Source organism: Symsagittifera roscoffensis, chromosome 1, assembly GCF_963678635.1.
Source record: "Symsagittifera roscoffensis chromosome 1, txSymRosc1.1, whole genome shotgun sequence".
Lineage (NCBI taxonomy): Eukaryota > Metazoa > Xenacoelomorpha > Acoela > Convolutidae > Symsagittifera > Symsagittifera roscoffensis.
In genome coordinates this window covers 19144756-19168934 of record NC_087062.1, presented here as the reverse complement: position 1 = coordinate 19168934, position 24179 = coordinate 19144756, and the positions used below count along the sequence as shown (strand labels likewise).

Genomic DNA, 24179 nt, shown 5'->3' with positions numbered 1-24179 from the left:
GACAACCCCACCATCGTTTTCAGTTTATTAACTTAAAATACACGTCACCAATTTTTCTTAATTTTACATATTGCATTAAAAATACTAACCTCCACGGCATCCTCCGCAACTACGACCAAGTCACCCAAATGTATATGTTCTGTCCCATCACGAAGAACTTCAATGATGAAGAATCAAGACCCTTCATTATCCCGCATGAATTCATACAACCTATCGAAATACCCATAAAAGAGTTTATTCACAATACTAAATATAACCATAAAATTTAGAACTTAATACAAAACACACCTCATGAATTCGCAGTAGGCACAGAAGAACTAAACACCATCAAGGCACTCCAATTGCTTTGGCCACTACTACAAACCAAAAATGTCATATGCATACTAGCCAAGTTACTAACAACATCAGACTTGATTCACAAAATCTTCCCACACGGCTTTTTCTCAGATGAATAAGGTAAGTATGAATTACAATAATTTTAACTAATAAATTCAAAATTTTACTAACCATTTTCTATCAATGTTTAATTTTTTTCTTTTAGTCTTCACACCACAATCATCTACAAAACAGAAAAACGACAAATAAAAATACAAACTTGTTAATTTATAAATAAAACTCTTAAATCTTTCGCACTAAATAATGTAGTAAAATTCATACCTAATGTAGTAATTTCATTTATAAATTATTTCCCCAAGAAGCAGTTAAATTAGATACGAATGAAACTTATAATTTTAAACTTCCCCATAAGCAGTAAAATTCAATTTCAATGCAAAAAATTAGTAAAATGAGAAAGCAGTAATAACCTTTTCAATATTTTTATTCATTCGCACAAGTATTCTCTCCAAACTCGCACAGCTCGCCCACGAAGAATTGTTTCAATATTGATTTTATGTTTCAGGTTTTCACTAACAACAACTCTAACAAGCATTAACAAGTTTCAAACTTTTCTTCAACCCGGTTGGAAAGGAATTATATACTAAACCAAACTAACCAACGCAGCTTACTAAACACCACAAATCATAAAATAACAGCATGACTAAGAAAAGAAAACCAACAGTACCCAAACCGGATTAACCCACCTTAAAACTGGATAATTTATTCTTTTGAAGACTATTATAAAGTCTAAGAAAGAAATAATAAAACACAAAAAATCGTAAGACAAACTCAAACCAAAAAAAAATGATTTTTGAAAAAAGGACAAAACCAAAGTAACATAAGAAAGACCAGAAAAAACCAACATAAAATGTTAACACATAACAGGACCTCTCAAAGAAATAGCATGAAAATCACACTCTTATTCCTGGCCTAATCCACCAGAGAAGGACGTCCTGAGCATGCTTATAGCCGGCCTAACCCACCGCGCTACACCCACGCTTTGTGACCACACTTCAATTTCAAGGGTGAGTAACTCTTCAAAATAAACAAACTAAAATAAAACGCTTTTGTGAAAACAACTAACTAAGATCATGACTAGAAACCAGATTAACAGAAATTTATAAAATGTAAATCATAATATGCAGTATATAGATCATACACAACAACAAAGACGAACATCCAAAGACTAGACGATCCCATCACACTCGAACAAAAAAATGGCTAAACACAACCGACATGCCGTCCACAATCACGACTCAAAGGATTTAGAGTACGACTTGACTTCGCAGAAAAGGACTTCATTGAACTAGCCCAATGACCACCTCGATGTTCAAGTATACCTACAGATCCGAGTTCCAAGGCATCCCTTCCAAACACGATTCTCACGCCATTCCCAGACGAGGCTGCACACAAAACAGTTCTCTACTAATACAGAAAAACCTGACATAGCAAACCATTTTGGAATCGGATTGATTTCATTGGGGATCACAGTCGTTGTCGAATGACGTAATAACAATTTCCTATCCCTGATTCCAGCGTCCTGGAACGTTCTTCTTCAAGAGGAACCGGATAAGAAAATGATGGTCGCCAAATACCAACGTTCATCATCCATCCTTTAATTGCAGAAAGAAAGATAAATCTAAAAGCTCTGTAAACCCCGGATGGGTGGAACCTGATCTAAACTACATTTTATTATTGGATAAATTAGATATTTTATCACTATAAAATATTTAATATTAACCAATCATATTCCGTCTAACTAACAACCCACTTATTTGTAAGTGCTGAAATTACTTGTAGTTTCAGCACCAGAGAGATTTGAATTTAACTTAGAAATTAGTTACCTCTCCAAGAGAACTTCAGCAGTCGAAATAAGCCAGTATACTCTAGATCTTTTGAGCCTAGCAGAGACTAGTTAAACACCCTGAGACTAGTAGATATAAGAGTAAGATTAGGATCGGTTTCAGACTAAGAAGTTGCACGAATCTATCCGGCCGAAAATAAGATAGCGTGACGAGCAGACGGTGTACCCTATCCGAAATTACTCTTTGAGTTAACCATCAGGATCTAACTCATTACTTAGAAGTCTTAGAACCTCGAACACAAGTAGCCCAAACAAGGAACATATTTTTTCATTTTGTCTTCTGGTTCTTGTCTCAAACTTTTCAGGCTTAAAAACCCTGCAGTGGAGTGTTCTTTGGGCACTCTCAGAGGTTGCAGAACTTGCCTACAAGTTCGATTTTTCAAATCATCTTAGTTTCTGAGATTTGCCGTTTTTTTAAATTTCTTCGAAATTTTTCTAGAAACTAAAGATCTAAACTAATTTCTAAGTTCGAAATATTCAACACTATGCTTGGAGTTCTCAAGGTACTCTCGGGACGTTTGGACGCCAATTATGATTGCTCAACGCCCCGTGCTTTCTTAAATATGACGTATTATCGTTAAAAAGTTTTTCAAATGTTAATTAAGCTTGATTATGAATACCGTTTATGAATGTGATGACTCCAATCAAATTGGTTCAATTATTTAATAAAATGCGAGATTATTAGATTCCCGATTCCCGATCTCGTTTTTTCTACGATTGCATTCATTTCGCTGTTTTTTTTTCTTTATTTTATGTATAAGCAAGTTTCATGTTTACTAATCTGTTTCAGGCACCGGAGTTGCGTTCACGCTAGTCTTTTATATTAAATGAAAATATTAATGCGCTTTGGCCTCAATGCTTGAGCTTTTTTCATTGAGCACAACGTTTAAAAAGACTTAGATCAGAGCGTTTTAAGAACCCTTCAGAGCAACCGGCGAACTCAGTTTAATAGAAGAATTTCTTAGAATTTTCAATCTTTCGAAAGTCATTAAACAAGTTGAACTTGATTCAACTTCAAAATTAGACAATACCTGCCCACTTTTGTCCAAACTTATGGCGTTTGCACATTCGTTTCAGTCTAAAGCGAATCCTTTAAAATAAGCAGCCACCTTGTTTAGAAAACTAGTCATTAGCAGACTGATTCGCGGCATGAAATAAATTTAAATGTTTCAGAGTGACATAGCTTTAGGAATCGTTTGCTTAAAAAATTTTCAATTTTTGTTGCAAAACGATGCGAACCGATTTGGATTGAAAGAACTTGAAATATTTCAAAGTTTCGTAGCTGGAATAGATTGCTTAAAAAATTTTGCGGGATCCGATTCATTCTATAAAATAATCTTAAATTTTATCAGAATTTCATCGATTGAATAGCTGCAAGAAAAGAACGTTTCCCTACCGATTCCTTGCATGGAATAATTTGAAATATTTCAAAAACTAATAGTTAAATGGCTTGCTTAGAAAAAAATGAATTTTTCGAAAACCGATTTGGTCCATGAAATAACTTGACTGATTCAAAGTTTCATTGGTTGAAAGATTTCAACATATAAGCTTAAACTTTTCGCCATCCATCTCACTTCGTTTTACAGCTTGAATTGCTTGCTCAGAAAAACTTGATTTTTTTAAGACCGAGTCGGTCTAAGTTTCATCGGTTTCGTGATTCCAATAAAAAAATCAAATTTTGTCGCTATACGATTCTCTAAATGCAATAACTTTCATAACTGGAGTTTTTCAAAGTTCCATAACTGGAATAGCTTGCCTAAAAATCTAAATTTTTCGCAAGCCGATTTAGTCTAAGAAATAGGTTGAAATTTTTCAAAGTTTCAGAACTTGAATAGCTTACTAGTGAAACTTTGAGTTTTCGCCAACTGATTTGGTCTGAGAAAGAAATTGAAATTTTTCAAAGTTTATTTGCTAGAGTAGCTTGAATAAAACAATTTAACTTTTCGCGAACGGATTTGGTCTATGAAATAACTCGAATGATTTCAAAGTTTCATAGCTTGAATAGCTTGCTTAGAAAAGCTTCAAATAAAAGCTAGAATGGCTTCAAACAAAATGGCTTCATCACTTCAATGGCTTCCATAAAAAAAAATTTTTTTGACATCCAAATCGCTTCATGAATTAACTTAAAATATTCCGAAGTTTAATAGCTGGAACAGCTTGTGTAGAAAAACTTCAACTTTTCGCGGAGCGATTCGTTCTTTGAACCTTTCAAACCGATTTATGAATTGGCTGAAATTAAACCTGGCTGAATTGGCGGAGTTTTTTCAAACCGATTTACGAATTGGCTGAACTTAAAATAACTCGTAGTTTTATTGCTTGAATAGCTTGATAACAACAACGGCTAATTTTTGTATGCACATTTATGTGCACAAAATGTCAAATGCGAAATCAACTGTTTCGTTAAGAGCAAGAAATGCTTGTCAGAAAAAAAACTTAATTGAGTGAAATAATGATAGAAAAACGCCAAAATGTTGAGGCTGAGTCCCTCAGTTTGTCGACCTCTATGCTTCCAGAGTTTTTGATTATTGTTCCACCCTCAAAGTGTTTTAGCGTCTGAACTAGTTACAAATGTTATTGTAGCTAGCTCAGACATTGTTTCATCCATCGCTTCTTAACTGAGCAATTACCAGAAGCGAATAATAGAATTGAACTAGAAGAGCGAAGTCTTCATAAAGAGAACTTTTGGTTAAGAGAGGCAACTGTTTAGTTTCTATTCTGCATAAGAAAGAAAGTTGATTATTTACATATTAAATTGGAAGACTTTATATCTTTATTTAAAATCTTTTTTGTACAATTTCTTTGTCTTGCAAGACAAAGAAAGTGGACATAGAACATAAACATAAAGAAAGGGATTTAGTTTACAAAATTATTATGAAACTAATCAACTATATATATTTTTATGCGAACTAGAAAATAAACAATTTTTGTTCCGTCTTTCGAAGAAAACGGAATATTTATGCCTGGTGTGGTTTTTTTATTGATCAGTCAATTTTCGGTGATCGAAATAATAGTTTTTAACAAAAGATTTTTATGCGCAATCGAATATCAACTCGCTGAAATCAAATTTATTATAATATTTTACCTCCGATCTTTTTTGCAAAGTTTTGGGAGTTAGAAAGTTGCCAACTTGGCCATGCTCTGGACTAATTTATGCGCACTTTGAAGATTTTATCCATAATCCTGAAAACGTAACGCAATTTATTTGTGCGTGGCGAATTATCCCGCTCAACAAAATTGTTCCAAATTGAATTGAATTGAGGCTACCTAGTCGGTCGTATTAATTACTCAAATTTTCAAATTTGATCATTGATAGTGTCCAAAATTTATGGTGTCCAAAATTTATAGTCAAAAATTTATAGAAACGAGCAGTCTTGTTTCACTTAATCAAGAGTTTTCTTTTTGCATACAATCGCTATGTTCTTGTTCTTCCTACTTTTGTAACAAAAATAACGGAATATTTGTGCTCGGGTGGTTTTTGTTCCGACTTTCACAACAAAAGTAATGGAATATTTGTGCTCGGGGTGGTTTTTGTTCCGATTTTCGTAACGAAAGTAATGGAATATTTGTGCTCGGGGTGAGTTTTTTTTCTTCAGACAAATTTCGACCTTTCAACTAGCCATTTTTTATAGCATGCAAAACGTATTGTTGTCCTGAGCTTAAATTAGAAAAGATATTTTACCTGTGATCATTTTTTGAAAAGTTATGGAGGTGTAAGGATTGCCATTTTGGCCAATGTGGGACAACGCGCGATATATTTTGCGCTATTAACGCGTAAGCGGAGATTTAATCCTTTTCCTTAGAAATCGTTCCAAATTGGTTGAAGGAGGCTTATTTACCATACTTTATTTGTTACTAGGAGCAAAATTTATCACTTTGTTTTTTCATATGGCGTGTGGGGGTTGATTTTCACAAAAAATCTCAATTTTGAAAAGCAAAGTTTTTTGTTCTTTTATTACATTTAATTTTTGCAGGTTATTTCTGCTCCTTAGACCTTAAGAGGCCGTACGAACATCCAGGGCTTCGCCCTGATACGAGCAGTTTTGTTCAATTTCTGTCTGTATGTTAACGTAGATTTAAAATTTTGGTTAAAATTTCCGCTGATCAATGTAACTTAACAACCAATAAAAACATGGACAACCGGTTCCGAAGCAAGAAGGAAAAATCTTCTAACCACAATGATTTATCCCTCCTATCCCTTTGGTCCTATCCCTCGTGGATAAATGATCTTAAATCTTAAATATTTCATTTTTTGAATCTGCATCACGACTGTTTTAAAGTGAAGCTGCTTTCAATCATCTGTGAGCATTCCTTGAGATCCGCTTCTCCGAACGACGTTCCTTGCACTCTCATCCTGAGGTGGTGGGAACAAAGATGTGATTCTTTATTTGTTGGATGATTAAAATCCACGCATAATTGAGTGCTATAAACGAATAAATCAAAACTCATATGATTTTTTTTTTATAAATTAATCAATTTGTAAATTAATCGATAATGCGAGCCTTCAAAAAACCGAAGTTCAATAAACCCCCCAAAATTACATCATTTTTTAAATTATACTTTGTTTTGAACTTGTAACGTAGTTTTCACACAGTCATGTAACAAATAACCGTTGCCTTTGGCTGGTTATTGTGGTAACTGGTTAAATGTCGGCTTTTTGTATAGCTGCAATGAATGTACATTTTTTCTTTAGCTTTAGATTCAGTTTAATGTTTCGAGAACTTGTGATTAACAAAATATATCGATTGATATCAGTTGCCAACTTCTAGAGTGAGTAAGGCTTTCTGATAACTTGCAAGACGCTGTCGAACCGGACAAGCTCAGTCTGAACAAACGCGAAGTCTTTAACTCCTCGCTTCAAGAGTGACGGCAGCGAATGGGCGCAGATCGTTTTTACGGGTACATCTTCAACTATGTAATAGCCCCCTGGTTTTATCCAATCATAAGCGACCGAGATCAAATTTTCCTGTCCTTCCAAAGTATGAAGAGAGTCATCGACCAGGAAGTCCAGCTTCGTTCCAATTTTCTCAATTAAAGCATGAAGGGTATCGTTTTTGGATATGTCAACGTGATAACTTTTGATTCGTTCCTCTTCAAAAAGAACTTCCCGGTCAATATCGGCGGCATAAATCCGAGAACTGGGGAAATAGTTTCTCCATGCCCGTTGAGAAGCACCAATAACCCACCTTGGCGCGCTGGTGAATCTAAATTTGGGACTTTTGGAACCGATTCCGATTTCAAGCATGTGTCTGATCTCTTGTCGCAAGTCCCGAAACAAAAAGTCATAGACATCGGCGTATTTATGCACAATGCATTTATCAGAACCGTTGAATAGCTGACAGAGTAGCCCATCGTTCGGCTTGCCTTTCAGCTTATACTCGTCCAATTTAGCGCAAAAATGAGGGTTTCCGATGCAGAAAAGCTGTTCTTTCTGTTCTTTTGCACATTTTATTTGATTTAAAGACTCCCTATAATCTTTTTCTGCCTCGGAACCATGCCACATAATATGCGTTCTAAAACAATTCTAATTGTTTTAAAAAGTCATACCAAAATGTTAATATAACATAGTGTCTATTTTTTCGTGTGATTCATCGATAATTTGTTTGATTCAGCCAATTTATTGATAAAGTAAGACACAAATCCATAGTTCAATATGTAGTTCAAATTGAATACATGAAAACTTTGAATACATTTTCAATTGGAATTCAGGAAAATTTGCTGTGGATCTGGATGATTGCTGTCCCGACGTTAAACTTAGCAAGACACCTAGATTATTTTTCATGATTTTTTTTAGCTTTCGATGTTTTTTTTAAATGATTTGAATCCAGAAAACATTTTTCTTTCACTGAATCGTTCGAATTTTGTAAAACATTTGCAACTTTTTATCTATTTTGTCTATTCTCAATGAAATTTGACTTGAAGGGCAAATGCTTACTGCCAAAATCATTAACAAAAACACAAAATTTTTGAAATTCATTGAATAAATGATATTTAACTTTCGTTGCGCGAGCCGGGGCATTGTGCGAGCCGGGAACAGTTCTCCGACAACCTATACTATCGTAAAAAATTGAAGAATATTAGCTAAATTTTGAAAAAGAACCGTCCAAAATTTCCTGAAAACGATTTGGTAAAAACGAAAAACTTTGCTAAATTTTGTGCAAAAAAAAACTTTCTTAGTGTTTGAGCTGAACAGTACAAAAAATCTCAAACTTGTGAGCTTAAAAAAATCCAAAAAATTGAAAATCAATTCTTCCTTGATGTTAGGAATGATTCTATAGGATGCAGAAGCTGAAAAAATGTGAGGAGCATCGCAGGAAATTACTTAGATTTTTTTTCCAATTTGCTGAGTCGGCAAAACTTTAAGAAACGTATACAGAAAAGATATGTTTCAATTGCAAAAACCTGCACTTCTCTTTTAGTTGTTAATTTTTCCAAATTTGACATCCGTATTGGCAATCATACTAATATCAACCAAGCCAATTTGTATTAAAAATACTAATAGAATTAGTTATTAAAGTACATTCAAGCTGACGTGGTTGGAGGAGCGTCACGTTTGTTGAGCTTGCCAGTATTGCTTCAAGTGCAAAGAGAAGAGATCTTTCTTTGACGCCATTTAGACAAAAGTTTAAAAAATCAGTTTTTGTTCCGATCACTGAAAATGGGGAAGAACTTTGTATTCGGGTGTGTTTTAGTTTTTTGTTTTTGTTTTCCACGCAAAATCAGGTACCACAAATAATCATCGGACTGGGTTGAGTGATATATCATGTTTAAGCCCTTTTAGTCGTGATTCAAATCAAATTTAAAAATTTCCAAAAAGTTTTCCCAGTGTCGAGAAAAACCGGTTTGAAATTTGAGATTTTTTGTCTTAATTCGAGGGAATTAAGCAAGCAAGCAGGCTTACAAGCTGAACTATGCCTAGTTTAAGACCTTAAAACATAATTTTAAGCAAGTAAAATTAGTTTTTGGAGTTTTTTTGCCTAATTTTGGGAGCCAAAAACTTCAAAAAATTCGAAAATTTTCTTTAAAATTTTTTGAAAAAAAAATTTTTTTTTAAATTTTTTTTTGTTTTCTAGTTATTTTTCTACAAAATTTTTTTTCCGCCAATTTTCCTATACTACTTTGACTGTCGAATATGCCTAAATAATTTTTTTACATCAGATCCGTTTATCACACCAAGCAGAAACTACACTAACTTTAAAAAAAAATTTCTAAACCGTAGTTTTCTAAAGAGTATGGTCGGAACATTTTGTGCTACTTGCACAGTAACAGGCTATCCTCGTTTAATTTGCAAGGTATTTTTGAAAATCTACATGAGACAACAAATTTTTTGTGCGCTTGTTTCTTACGAAACCACGTTGGTTTGTGAGAGAATGCGGCTAAAATTAAACCAATTCATTGGCCGAACACCTCCAAACAAGGCTCACTACGCTATTTTCAAACAAAATGTCTTGCGGACCAGAAAATTTCCTCAAAATGATGACCTGCTAAGTTATCGGCAAAGTACCCAAAATGGGTATCCTAAAAAAGTCGAAACTTTCCAAAAAAAACACCCAATCAAAACTTTTCGATGAAGTCGCTGCAGCAAAAGCGTTTCATCAACTTATCAACTAAAGCTGTGCATCGTGTTACCTTTCGGCTAGTCGCAGATCCCCCGTAGACGTAGGCTGTGAACTCTGCATCTTGTGTCTGGAGTCGTCGTAAAACCTCGATGACGAGAAGAACAGCCAATATGCAAGCAGAACTGCAGTCACGGCAATTAGAATTGTTTCCACTGAAATTAAAAGAAAAATAAAAACGCATACAAATATCATGGCCCATGTGAACAACTTCTCTTCTATATCAGTGCTGAATCGAAATATCAGAAAAAAAAACGATAAAGTTTGAAACTTCAAACACGTTTTTCTCAAATTGGGTTGACTTTAGACGAAAAATGATGAAGACAAAATTGCTTAGAAATTTAGCAAACGTTTTATGGTGCTAATTATTTTGGAAAATGTATCAACTGTATCCAAATTATCCCTTTATAAAACCCAACCTAATTTAAGGAAGATATAATATTCTCTTCTCTATTTTGCTCAAATAAATTTCAATTTTGGTTGATAGCCAAAAATATCTTAAAATTAAAAATCTTTTCAAACCTTTTGCGCAAAAATTTGGAGTGTATATGCTTCTCAAACTTAAATGGTATACAAAAATGGCTCAAACGGTTTTTTATAAATATGTAAAAATAAATAAAAGAAGTTCGTGGCAATCTGCTATTTAAATTTTTTTCACTGTCTTCTGATTGCTGGAGTTGCTGGAGTCTATCACCATGTCAGATCTCAGATTTAATCTTTCAGGACTCTGAAGATTGCTCTTCTTTTAGGGTTTGCTATAATGGGAACTCTTTGTAAATGGCGAGGAAAAATGGTTTCGTCATAAAGTTAACCGTACACTGAACTATCTAAATGTTGTCAATTCTTACGGCTTTGAAACCTTAACCGAAAAACCTGTTTTCGAGATGTTTTTGCTGGCTGCTTAGATGTAAATTTATGTCCTGATTCCATTAAATTATTTAAAAATTTCTTTATAAGCATAGATAAAACTTTTATTATCCATTAAAAGTGAAGCATCGAGTTTGGATTTCGAGACCAATAAAAACAAATAAATTTTAAATTTGTCGCCAAAAAACAAAATCAGGTAGATGTAAGCTCCTGTTCGAAATTTTAAATTGATTTTGAAGGTTGAAATAAAAAACTCACTCTGAAATTAAAATCACAATACCCGGATCAACAATGTTACGAACTAAATTTTGATTGATGAGGGAAGTTTTAGTATCTGCAACCCTTGCAGGTGCTTTGGTTAAGATTTCGAAGCCGTAAAAACGGACAAAATTTGAATAATTCAATGGAAGATTGTTACTATGACAAGGAACTCTTTGCAAATGACGAGCAAAAGTGGTTTCGTCATAATAATGCAGTACACTGAATTATGTAAATGTTGTCAATTCTTACGATTTTGAAACCGTAACCGAAGATTTTGCAAGGTATTATGATTTTAACCAAGAACCTTAACCGAAGAACCCGGGCATTGTGATTTTAATTTCAGAGTTTTTTTTATCTTTATCCATTTCAATAAGTTTTCAAAATAAATGTATGTGTAAGCTCTGTTGAAAACTTCAAATTGATTTTGAAAGTTAATTGAAATGGATAAGGAAAAAAAGAACTCTGAAATTAAAATCACCATACCCGGGTTCTTCGGTTAATGTTCTTTAGTTAAAATCATAATACTTTGCACCTTCTTCGGTTACGTTTTCAAAATCGTAAGAACTGACAACATTTACATAATTCAGTGTACTGTTATTATTATGACGAAACCATTTTTGATCGTCATTTGCAAAGAGTTCCTTGTCATAATAACAACCTCACATTGAATTATTTCAATGTTGTCCGTTTTTACGGCATCGAAATCTTAACCAAAGAACCTACAAGGGTTTCAGATACTAAAGTTTCTTTCATCAATCAAAATTTAGTTCGTAACATTGTTGATCCGGGTATTGTGATTTTAATTTCAGAGTGATTTTTTTATTTCAACCTTCAAAATCAATTTAAATTTTCGAACAGGAGCTTACACCTACCTGATTTTGTTTTTTGGCGACAAATTTAAAATTTATTTGTTTTTATTGATCTTGAAATCCAAACTCGATGATTCACTTTTAATGGATAAAAAAGTTTCATCTATGCTTATAAAGAAATTTTAAACTAATTTAATGGAATCAAAAGATGAATTTACATTTAAGCAGCCAGCAAAGACATCTCGAAAAAACTACAGAGTGGTTTAAAAAGGAAAATGAAAACTCGATCATTCAAAGAAATAAACTCTAAAATTTGTGGAAATTAGATAGACGTGACACTGCCAAAAAACTCAAATTTGGTGCTGCGAGGAATAAATTAGTACACTATTAGACAAGAGAAAAATAGTTTTTTACTCATAGGCTTATTAAATGTATCGGAGACTCGTGATATGTTTAAAAACTAATAAATGAAGTCTTTGATAAAAGCTCTAAAAATACAGGAGTAGCCGGGCTTCTCCAAAATGATGAAAACTTTTGGTTGAGCCACTTTCAATTGCAAACCTTTTAAAAATTTCTCACTACGGTTGGATTTAAGCTCGCAATCAAATTCCGAAAATAGTTCAATAAAAAATTATTTGCACTTTTTAAGAAGTACTGCATTTTATTGAACACAAGACCCCGACGCAATTTTCAGGCATCTACGAAACTAGCAGTCGTTTCATTAAGCGTCTGCCTACACTGGTGCCCCATATCTAGCATATTTAATTAAACTTTCTTTCTCATCTGGTATGTTACACCTCAACTTGAAACTTGATGTTTTTGAAACTTGTAAGATTGATATTAATAAATATCGGCATATGACTCGCCGCCTAATTGCACCCAGTCAAATATTGGAAAACTATATGATCTCCCGTCTGTCAAAATATTTAGAAACGATCAAGCTACTGAGCAATTTGGTTCTCGTCGAGAATACGCAACCATTGATGTCCTAGCGGAGTTAACTGAATAATACGATTTGAGTCAAGTGACAAATTACACTAGTTTCTTCATTGACCTTAGAAGAGCATTTGACACACTTAATCACAAATTTACGCTGAATGACATAGAAGCTTATAGCATCAGCGGAATCGCTAAAATTGGTTTGAAAGTTAAATTTCAGGTCGTTATCAACCTGCCCATATGAAATGTGCTAGTTAAAGCTGGCTACCAAAAAAAAACAGGAGTTTTTCATTGTTCGGTCTTTGGTCCGATGCTTTCTCTACTTTATATAATTGATATGCCCAATGCAGTTAGGGCCTCTGAGGTGTTCTTATCTTTATATAATAAATAATTTTTTGCATAGACTTCCAGATTGGACGAGTTTCAATCTGACATCTTGACTGTTATTAACTGGCTAATTTCTAATGAACGAAGTTAACATTTTGAAACTACCTAAATTAAATTTGTGCATCTTAAAGAAGCTTCCAGTTTCATCACGAACTGTTATCCCAAAAATTTTCCTGTAATTTTTTTAGGTGTAATTGTGAATAAAAGGTTAACGTCCTCGCATCATGTTGCAAAAAGCAAAACAAATTTTGGACGCCATTCTGGAGTGATTTCCAAATTGAAATATTATGTATCCAGAGGGATGTTGGTTGAGTTTTACATTTCTTAGGTTAAGCCAATAATTCAATATGGCCTCTTGTTATTTGGGTGCACCTATTTTCTACTCTCAATTCAATTTATCTATTGCAAAAAAATCGTCAAAAGGATATTTTTTAAAGGAAAATGTGACAGCGTGTCCGACTATTTTCAGCGGAATAAAACTCTCTCCGTTCAAAAACTTTTTTATTATGATCTTCTGAAGTTTTAATTAGGGATATATACATATTGAGCTACTCAAAACAAACTCATTCTATCTTTTAAATGTTTTGCTCTATAGAACCATTGTTTGGTGCTATCGGGAAACCCTCTTTGAGCTGCAATTCTAACAATAAATCTGATTTTCCGATTGCTTCTATTTTTTGAGTTATTTCGATTTTTATAAAAATCGAAATAACTCGAAAATTTGAAGCATTTGGAAGATCATTTTGTCATGTTGGAATTGCAACTCAAAGATAATTTTCCGATATATCAAAATCATAAGAAATTTTGTAAAGCATGAAGTGATTTCAGAGAGTGGTTGTTGAAGCTTGGGTTTTGTGAGGTTGTAATTATTCATGAAAGATGACAAAGTAACTACGTGGAGATGATTATGGGAAAAAAAGAAGGCTTGAAAAACGGGATTAAAAATTTTGAGCGTGCCATGCAGTGGGCTGCTTTTACTTACAAACGGGAAATTCAAGCAGTAGAGTGAAATGCATCGCGAATTTACGGAAAGATTAAGATAAAAAAAAGACCCTCTTTGTTTAAAAATGTATGATGAATTGATGGTGATGATAGGTGCAAGAATGTCTTATTTTGCTCAAAAATCTTTTTCATTTGTTTGTTTCTTAATACGTTTCTGTGGTGTAGGATTTGGAAAAATTAACTGAACAGATTTGGAATGAGTCAAATTTGATTTTTAAGCACAGTTTTTTGTCATGGATAAAATCAAATGACAGTATCACATCAGTGGATGGTGGGTAGATGAAAGAAAAATCAACTTCTGATAATAATTTTTACACAGAATTGATCGTTTATCTCACTGTCGTTGTCAAAAGTTTCAGTACCGTTGTCATTGCTGGATTGTGATGATCTAAGCGGGATGTGTCCTAGTATCTAGTTTCTGCGCTAGGTATCGGTGAAGTATTAAGGATCAGGTGGTGTTGAGGAGGTGTATTCCCACAGCGCCGATAATTCATAACGCCAAAAGGTATAAAGCTAGTCACTGCGCCGAAAGTTTGATAGCTATTCACAACGCAAACGGATTGTTTTAATACATTTTTGAGAAACATAAAACGCAAAATGATTGTTTTAATTACAATTCTATGAAATACAAAATAGAAATCTCAGCAATTCAACACGCATCAACCATTATGTCCCTGAATTTGGGTCTTTTTACTTATTCCGTCCAAAATTCAATATTATTTCAACATCTTGAGCTGAAGCTATTTTGCTTCAATCTGATTGGCTAAAATCAACTAATCAAATTTTAGTTCCATCTCAAAATGTTGTGTTCACATTTCTAAATTGGTTAAATAAGCCAAATTGGCCTAAAATGAAGAATCTTTGGTAAACTACTCAAAATTACTTCAAAATCGCTCCAGAGTTTTACCCAGATTAGAAAAAAAAGCTCCAGGGGAAAAATGACCACCTTCATATCTGCTCGAAGTTTAGTCATTTTGGAAGTCGGCTTTAGAATAAAGTAATCGCATTTGTATTAACAAACCAACCAGTGCTGTTCGTATATTGTTCTCAACATTTAAACATTGAATAATAAAACAAAATCGCAAAAATTTGAGCGAAATAAGTAAAAATACCCCCTGAATTTGAACGAATACTGGACTGTGATGTCGGAAATTTGGCGCATTTAGTTATATTATAACCAAATATTTTTAACTTGGAAAAATACATTTTAAGCACTGTGAATAGCTTTTTAATTTTCGGTGCGGGGATTAGCTTTTTAATTTTCGTCGTTGTGAATAGGTTTTTAATTTTCGGCGGTGAAATTTGTTGAGTGCTGGCCGAACATTTATAAACGGTTGTTCAATTTTATTTTGGACTAGCGTAAAAAACAAACAAGACTGCTCGTCTCGTATACAGAACAAAGCCCTGAATGATCCGACTGCTCTGTAATCCATAACGAATAGTTTTTGAGAGAAGAAAATTTTGAAAAACTATAAATTTTGGACAACATCAAAGATCAAATGTGAAAATTTGACCCGGGTCGAGATCCCGCTCAAAAACCGCTCAAGATATGAGCGGTTTGAGCGGTTTTTCAGCAAGATTTGAGCGGTTTGGGCGTTTTTTTTTAAGAAAAACCGCTCAAACCGCTCAAATCTTGCTTATTTTGCTCAAAAATCTTTTTCATTTGTTTGTTTCTTAATACGTTTCTGTGGTGTAGGATTTGGAAAAATTAACTGAACAGATTTGGAATGAGTCAAATTTGATTTTTAAGCACAGTTATTTGTCATGGATAAAATCAAATGACAGTATCACATCAGTGGATGGTGGGTAGATGAAAGAAAAATCAACTTCTGATAATAATTTTTACACAGAATTGATCGTTTATCTCACTGTCGTTGTCAAAAGTTTCAGTACCGTTGTCATTGCTGGATTGTGATGATCTAAGCGGGATGTGTCCTAGTATCTAGTTTCTGCGCTAGGTATCGGTGAAGTATTAAGGATCAGGTGGTGTTGAGGAGGTGTATTCCCACAGCGCCGATAATTCATAACGCCAAAAGGTATAAAGCTAGTCACTGCACCGAAAGTTTGATAGCTATTCACAACGCAAACGGATTGTTTCAATACATTTTTGAGAAACATAAAACGCAAAATGATTGTTTTAATTACAATTCTATGAAATACAAAATAGAAATCTCAGCAATTCAACACGCATCAACCATTATGTCCCTGAATTTGGGTCTTTTTACTTATTCCGTCCAAAATTCAATATTATTTCAACATCTTGAGCTGAAGCTATTTTGCTTCAATCTGATTGGCTAAAATCAACTAATCAAATTTTAGTTCCATCTCAAAATGTTGTGTTCACATTTCTAAATTGGTTAAATAAGCCAAATTGGCCTAAAATGAAGAATCTTTGGTAAACTACTCAAAATTACTTCAAAATCGCTCCAGAGTTTTACCCAGATTAGAAAAAAAAGCTCCAGGGGAAAAATGACCACCTTCATATCTGCTCGAAGTTTAGTCATTTTGGAAGTCGGCTTTAGAATAAAGTAATCGCATTTGTATTAACAAACCAACCAGTGCTGTTCGTATATTGTTCTCAACATTTAAACATTGAATAATAAAACAAAATCGCAAAAATTTGAGCGAAATAAGTAAAAATACCCCCTGAATTTGAACGAATACTGGACTGTGATGTCAGAAATTTGGCGCATTTAGTTATATTATAACCAAATATTTTTAACTTGGAAAAATACATTTTAAGCACTGTGAATAGCTTTTTAATTTTCGGTGCGGGGATTAGCTTTTTAATTTTCGTCGTTGTGAATAGGTTTTTAATTTTCGGCGGTGAAATTTGTTGAGTGCTGGCCGAACATTTATAAACGGTTGTTCAATTTTATTTTGGACTAGCGTAAAAAACAAACAAGACTGCTCGTCTCGTATACAGAACAAAGCCCTGAATGATCCGACTGCTCTGTAATCCATAACGAATAGTTTTTGAGAGAAGAAAATTTTGAAAAACTATAAATTTTGGACAACATCAAAGATCAAATGTGAAAATTTGACCCGGGTCGAGATCCCGCTCAAAAACCGCTCAAGATATGAGCGGTTTGAGCGGTTTTTCAGCAAGATTTGAGCGGTTTGGGCGGTTTTTTTTAAGAAAAACCGCTCAAACCGCTCAAATCTTGCTTAAAAAAATTGCTCAAAAACCGCTCATTTCTTGCGGTGATTTTTGAACGGTTTCTCAAGCAAGATGTGAGCGGTTTTTAGGCGGTTTTTGAATGGTCTTATAAGGAAAACCGATTAAAACCAAAAAAGGCAACCAACAAAAAGGCCTGGAAAGGTAATGTGACCCCGCAAGATTTGAACGGTTTTGAGCGGTTTATCTAAAAAAACCGCTCAAAAACCGCGCAAGATTTGAGCGGTTTTTGAGCGTTTTTTTTGATAAACCGCTCAAAACCGTTCAAATCTTGATACTATCTGCAATTTAAAAAAAGTGATTAACGTTCTCAAATCAAGCAATATTTTTTTCGATGTCTTGACCAAAAACAATGTGAGCGACTTTTTTCAAATGCTCGAGCAAAATAACCACTGCAAAATATGTAAGATTTGAACGGTTTGAGCGGTTTTTTTAAACAATTGCGCTCAAAATCTTGTTTCAAAATGAGCGGTTTGAGCGGTTTTTGAACGGTTTATCTAAAAAAACCGCTCAAAAACCGCGCAAGATTTGAGCGGTTTGAGCGGTTTTTTTTAGACAGTTACGCTCAAAATCTTGCTTCAAAATGAGCGGTTTGAGCGGTTTTTGAACGGTTTATCTAAAAAAACCGCGCAAGATTTGAACGGTTTTGAGCGGTTTATCTAAAAAAAAACGTTCAAATCTTGCGCGGTTTTTTTAGATAAACCGTTCAAAAACCGCTCAAACCGCTCATTCTGAAGCAAGATTTTGAGCGTAATTGTCTAAAAAAACCGCTCAAACCGCTCAAATCTTGCTTCAAATTAGGTGAAAAATCTCGACTCGGGGAGTCGTACAAAATTATTGCGATCAATTACCTGGTGGTATAAAAACCAGCCGAAGTATAGACCAGCCGAAGTATCAACGAGCCGAAAATACGTAAGTGTTGTATAATACTTATGAAACAATTACGTAACACAGTAACGGAAGTTATGCAATTTCGTTCATATGGTGTAACGTTTCGGCTGGCTTTGTCTTCATATTTACAATCAGAGTGGGGGTAGTGGGTAAATCAGAGAGTCGGTAATGACTGCTATTGCTGAAATCGTTTTTATGGATGTGGTCGAGAGTGTTCATGACGAGAGAGCTGGTGTGATTGAAGGGGTAGGTTTCAGGGGGTAGCTTCCCCGAGTTGACCAAAAATGCTAATCAAATGGTTCATATAAGGAAAATTGCTACACACACGTTTCATCCAATTCCATTAGTACAGAAATTGCATGAAAAATTGCATTTTTTTGCTAATTTAATTTCTCAAAACTTTTGGGTTGTGTTTGTAACCAAACACAAGTGGCAAAGACCTTGGTTACTCAAAAGTAGAGTAACCAACCATTTGACGATATCGCAATTACAATGCATCGGAAACGGCCTGAAGTGTCTGAGTTTTGTTTTAAGCAAACGATATAATGAAGTATCTTTTTTTTAATTTTAGCAAACATTTTCAAAGGTGATTTTTTTAATTGGATTTTTAAATTAATCATGCATTAATCAAGGCATACAAAAACATGCCATACAGTATCAATTATTGTTTTGAGCGTTTTCGAAAAATGCTATTCTGAGAAATGGATTAAAAATCAAACTTTGTGTATCCAGAACTACGATATGCACACAAAAAACTAATTTTGCATCCAAAAAATCTTTCTTTGTTTAGAAAATGTATGTTTGAAAAAAAATTGTTTCAAAATTAGAAAAAAATCAAAATTTTTTGGGACAACTTCGATACCGCTTAGAAAAATGTTTGATATCGCCATCAAAAAATAGTTAATCACAAAATTTCAATACATGGAAATTGTATGATTAGCATTTTTTGTTTAAAAAAGGTCTTTTTCATTTATGACTAAACACTTTATGCCAAAACAAGAGAAATATCTTTGAAAATTCGACAATTTCATTTTAGCAAAATGTATGACTAGTACTTTTTCATAGGCTTCGTTTGCGGAATTGTATGATTAGTGGTCTCGGTCCTTAGAGGTCAACCCGGGTCTCTAGGTTCGTTCTCTGTTTCTCTCTCTCTCTCTATCTATCTATCTATCTATCTATCTATATCTCTCTCTCTCTCTCTCTTTCTCTCTGTCCCCCTCTCTTAAGGACACCACAAAAAGGTCCCATGGTTGTGGATTCAGCAGGGCGGCCAATGCTCACTATCCTCAACCGTGAAAGGATTAAAATGCTGGGAATTATGCTGTTCTATTTCATGTCAATTGCCCCTTTATTTAAAGACTATTAGCGCTGCCTCTTCCGCTCGATATGTTCGCAAGAATTTCCAATTGTAATTAAACTAAGATGAAAAACATCCAAACTCAGAAATCTCTGAGTGGCCAGAATATAGTCTAACAATCTAATCAAAAGAAAGAGTCCGCGATTTATCAGCAAAAAATTTTAGATGAAATTCAATTTCCCGTTAACATTAACTTACAATTCTTAACTCTGGCCATCCTCGATAGCTCAATCAAATATTTATCACCCCTTTGAAATCACTAACTTAACGTATTCTCCCTCGATTGTGAGAAGCTCTGTTCGCCCAAAAATTGAACTTTTCTCTAAGTAACTACGAGAACCCAAATACTCTCAGCAGCAGCTAATTTTGTTTTGCCTAGAAGTAGGCTACCCAAAAATTTTTCGCTATGTTTTTCTATTTGAGTTTTAGTTATTGTTATAGTTATGATCGACCCCACAAGTCCTGATACACTTGCACAAGATCTTAACCGGAAGTTTCTCTCGACGACACTAGTTATGAATTTGGCCATACGTAAATTCAACTAAGTTTTGCATTTTTTAACTCCAATTCATCCTTTAAACAGAGCTGTGTTCAAGTGACCAATCTCCCAAGGATTTTATTTAGTTGTCCCGTTAACGTTCGGACCTCCCGGGAGTAGGTAAACGCCCTTTTCATGGATGGCTTTTTAATACAAGCACCTACAAAATCCCATCTATACTTTATTCGAATTTCGAACTTATAGCTATCAAGGGAAAATAGCAAACTGTGCCAGAAAGTAACCTCCGGAGCTAAATAATTATCACGCCCCTTAATATAATTTAGCAGACCTATTTTCAATCACGACTGCCTAATACTGCCGATATCCTCTGAGACTACTTTCCTTTTATCTAGTTGACTTTCTATTGATGCCTTCTTCACCATGTTAAGCTGAATCTGTTGTTTCCAGGTCGACTTCAATTAATTCCACTACTTCAAGGTTACAATGTAAAAACTATATCCCATTCAGCTGCTGCTTCTAATTCCAGTAGATGATTTTAATCCCAGTTATAAGTCAGCTGACCGATTTCAGTTTCAAAGGCTTGGGTCCGGAGAAAGTGCCACTCTGCGGTGTTAACTCCGGAGTTTTCGATGCAATTTTGGTTATAAACGCCTAAAGGTCTTTTGAAGGTAACTCCGGGATCACCCGAAGTCAATCTTCCGTATTCGGGTTTAGAATCCCCAAGGTTTTATTGCCCTTGCTCATTGTTTTGTATAAATTACCTATTTTTTGGTCTATGGGTTGTTTTCCTAGTTGCTTATAACTTCCGGTCCAAACGGCGTTTTCGGCTCAAATCACGATACCCGTTGTAATTTATCACCACTTATCATATCCTAAATTTTTGGCTTCCTGTATTAAGTGTGGCCTGAGAAACAACTTGCAAACATGAACTTCAATTAACTAGGTCTATAACATCTCGTTTTTAGTTCCATTACATCCACTAGTTACCGAGTTCTCATTCCGGGAATCGTTATCTTTTGCTCCAGGGGTTTTTAGGGGTCCAAATTGTTGCATACAAGTTTGAATCATCTCTAGTATCATCCTTAATGATCTTGATAAAGTTAACTTTCTTATTTTCCATTTGAGGGTTTATCACTATCGGTACCCTTTTAAATTTTTCACCAGAGGAAGGTCTAATTTTTCAAGAAAATAACTTATTTTGATTTTGACAGTTTGTGTACTTCTCAATTTATCGTTTTTGTTAGTGATTCTCTAGCGACGTAATACTCATTACTAACTTTCATACTGCATGCATTTCTCAAGGTAAAACTCTCGTCGAAACCGTTGGCGAAAAAGTGTAAGGGTCACCAATCCTACGGAGGGTTTAGTTTTTAGGTTTGTTCGTTTTTGCACTTGTTTCCAGGAATGGTTCACATGGGGTTTTTCTATCGAGCGGGTGAATTGATCTTATTTCAGTATCGTGAAGGAGTCAGAAAAAAGACAACTAATGTTGATGTTACCTTTTGTCCAGTGAAAGGTGGTCTGGATCTTGCTGAATTGGTGGAAGAAGTTGTTTTGAGGTTACAGGCTGAGAGGGAAGTGAACATCGATATGTGGGCTTAAAACATTTTTAGTTGTTATTATCGAGAGGTTTGCATTTGAGTTTTTTCGAGGATTTGTTTGCGTGGTTCATCTACCCTTTGAAATGTGTAAAGTTTTTTTTGTTTTGGTTTTTTTTATTATGAAGGGGTTGTATTGTTTCAAGGCGAGAGAGTGAGCGTAAGTTAAGACAAGACTGCTCGTATTATTTCAAGGCGAGAGAGTGAGCCTAAGTTATAACAAGTTCTGACTGCCTTTTAAACTCTATGGAGCAGTAATAACATAAAAAAATTAAACGTAAGAAATTGTAAGCAAAGTTTTTTTTTTGTAAATTGAGTTTTTCTGTGAAAATCATTCGCCCACACGCTATGGAAAGCACAAAGTGATATAATTCTCTCCTAGTAACAAATAAATTATGGGAAATAAGCTTTCTCCAACCAATTTGGAACAATTTCTAAAACGGAGCTAATCTCCGCTTCCGCGCCAATAGCGCAATTTATATCGCGTGTTAAATGTCACAAAAATTGGCCAAAATGGCACTCTTTAAATCCCCATAATTGTACAAAAATGAATGCAGGTAAAATATTTTTTCGAATTTAAGCTCAAGACAAAAGAATTTTAAAAAAATCAGTCAAAACTGGCTAGTTAAAAAGTCGAAACTTGTCTGAAGAAAAAAAACACCCCGAGCACAAATATTCCGTTACTTTCGTTACAAAAGTCGGAACAAAAAAACCCGGAGCATAAATGTTCCATTAGTTTCGTGACGAAAGTCGGAACAATAAATCTGTGGTGGGTTTTGAAATTTTTGTTTAATTGTTGCATTTCGGTTTATTTGGGCGCAGTTGTTTGCGTTTCGTGAGGTTCATTTAAACTGTTTTGCTGTGTTATATCTTAATTCTTCGCGTTGAAAAGAAAAAATCCAGAAAAGAGGCTGAGATAAACCCTGCAAAGGTTATAAGCAACACTAACTAGTTGATTTACTTAAATGGGCTATTGCGCAAGCGTTATTTTCTCCTTCAATTAGTGAGAAAATGATTTTAAAAAAATCTATTCAATTATAAGTTCTTTCTGTGATAAATTCCAAAAAAAAATAGCATTTAGGTAGACCAGTTCTAAAATTATCATCGCTGATATGAACTGTAAGCGATGTTTTTGCCTAATTAGCGCGCGCCTGAATTAGTCCAGAAAATGGATTATTATTTATAAACTATTATTTCGATTGCCGAAAATTGACTGAACAAAGAAAACTACCCCTTTGTATAAATAATCCGTACTCTTCGAAAGACGGAACAAAAAACCATACCAAGCTTCAAGGGCGGATCTAGGATTTTCTCGAGGGGGATGGGGCGGATTTTCAAAAGGGAGGACGGACTTTTTTTTTTTTATTCTGAGAGGGTTGTATAGTTTCAAGGCGAGGGAGTGAGCGTAAGGTATAACAATAGTGCCTCAGGAATTTGACCCCCTGCCGACCCAAAAACCATTCCTTCTTACTATTTTGAGGTATCCGTTTTTGGCTGACTGACCCGACAATTTTTCTAACAGCGCCTTTGGCGCCAAAGTATACAAATTTTGAGGGGGGATTGAAGGGGATCCAAATTTTTCAAAAAGTGCATAAAAACGCCTTTTTTGGCCTGTTTTTTCAAACATTTGTCCGTGGCGCACAGTTTTTATTCAAAATGAGGTCTTTCTATTTCTAGTGATTTGGGAGAGCTCAGAAAATCAATTTGCTCGACCGAAAAAAAAGGTCGACAAAAATTTCAATTTTTTTTTGAAAATCCGCCCTGTCCCCTCTCGAGAAAATCTTAGATCCGCCCCTGGATGAACCTTAATTGTCATGATTGGGGTGACGCAAAGGCAGCCCTGCTGAAAACTGAATTAATCATCATTTTAAGTATCAGTTTTTGCGCAATAATGATTTGAACTACATACCTTTTTTGGTTGCCATTTTTATACAGTTTTTAAATGAAATTTTATTGTTTCCTGAATGAATTGGGAAAAAGGAGAAGAAAGAAACAAATTAAGTCTTACATTTTTAATACAATTGTTGTCATCGTTACGTTTATTGAGCATGTACCTCTTCAAGTTTAACTCAAAAAGGGAAAACATCTGGCTCTTATCTGGCAGCTCGCAATTTCAAAAGACAAAACTTGTATATTTAATGAGTATTGCCAAAGATCTGTCGAGATTACGCGCAGTATATCAATATTTAAAAAACTAAAATTACTGGCTTCATGTAGAAAACGCCAATAAGATTTTTGACGGAATAAAGGAACTCAAATTAATAAATAATGATATTTCCTGCACAACCACAGCCATAATTTTTTATATAATACGCCAGCTTTCCTGTAATCAATAGGATTATAATTCGGTTCAATGACAATCAACCCCATTCCATTCTATCATATACCATTTTACCCATACTAATCTAAGTAGGGCTGACTATAAAAAAGTAGATTGTCCTGAACCACTTTGTGCAAGTATCAAGTAGACTCAAGTTTACCCCATGTCACCCATGACTCGACCTTATTCGGTTCATGAGTTGACCCTGTTCGACCTATG

The 24179-nt window shown here is 34.4% G+C and overlaps 1 protein-coding gene across 1 annotated transcript; it reads right to left on the bottom strand.

Annotated features, from left to right (window-relative positions):
- Window positions 1-6744: 6744 nt before the first annotated feature.
- LOC134855245 (uncharacterized) lies at window positions 6745-23653 on the bottom strand. Its single transcript, XM_063871714.1, has 3 exons — window positions 23550-23653; window positions 9866-10007; window positions 6745-7749 (listed from the first exon to the last, which is right to left on the bottom strand). The coding sequence occupies exons 1-3, from the start codon at window positions 23563-23565 to the stop codon at window positions 7002-7004; spliced, it is 906 nt and encodes a 301-aa protein (XP_063727784.1). The 5' UTR covers window positions 23566-23653; the 3' UTR covers window positions 6745-7001.
- Window positions 23654-24179: the final 526 nt, after the last annotated feature.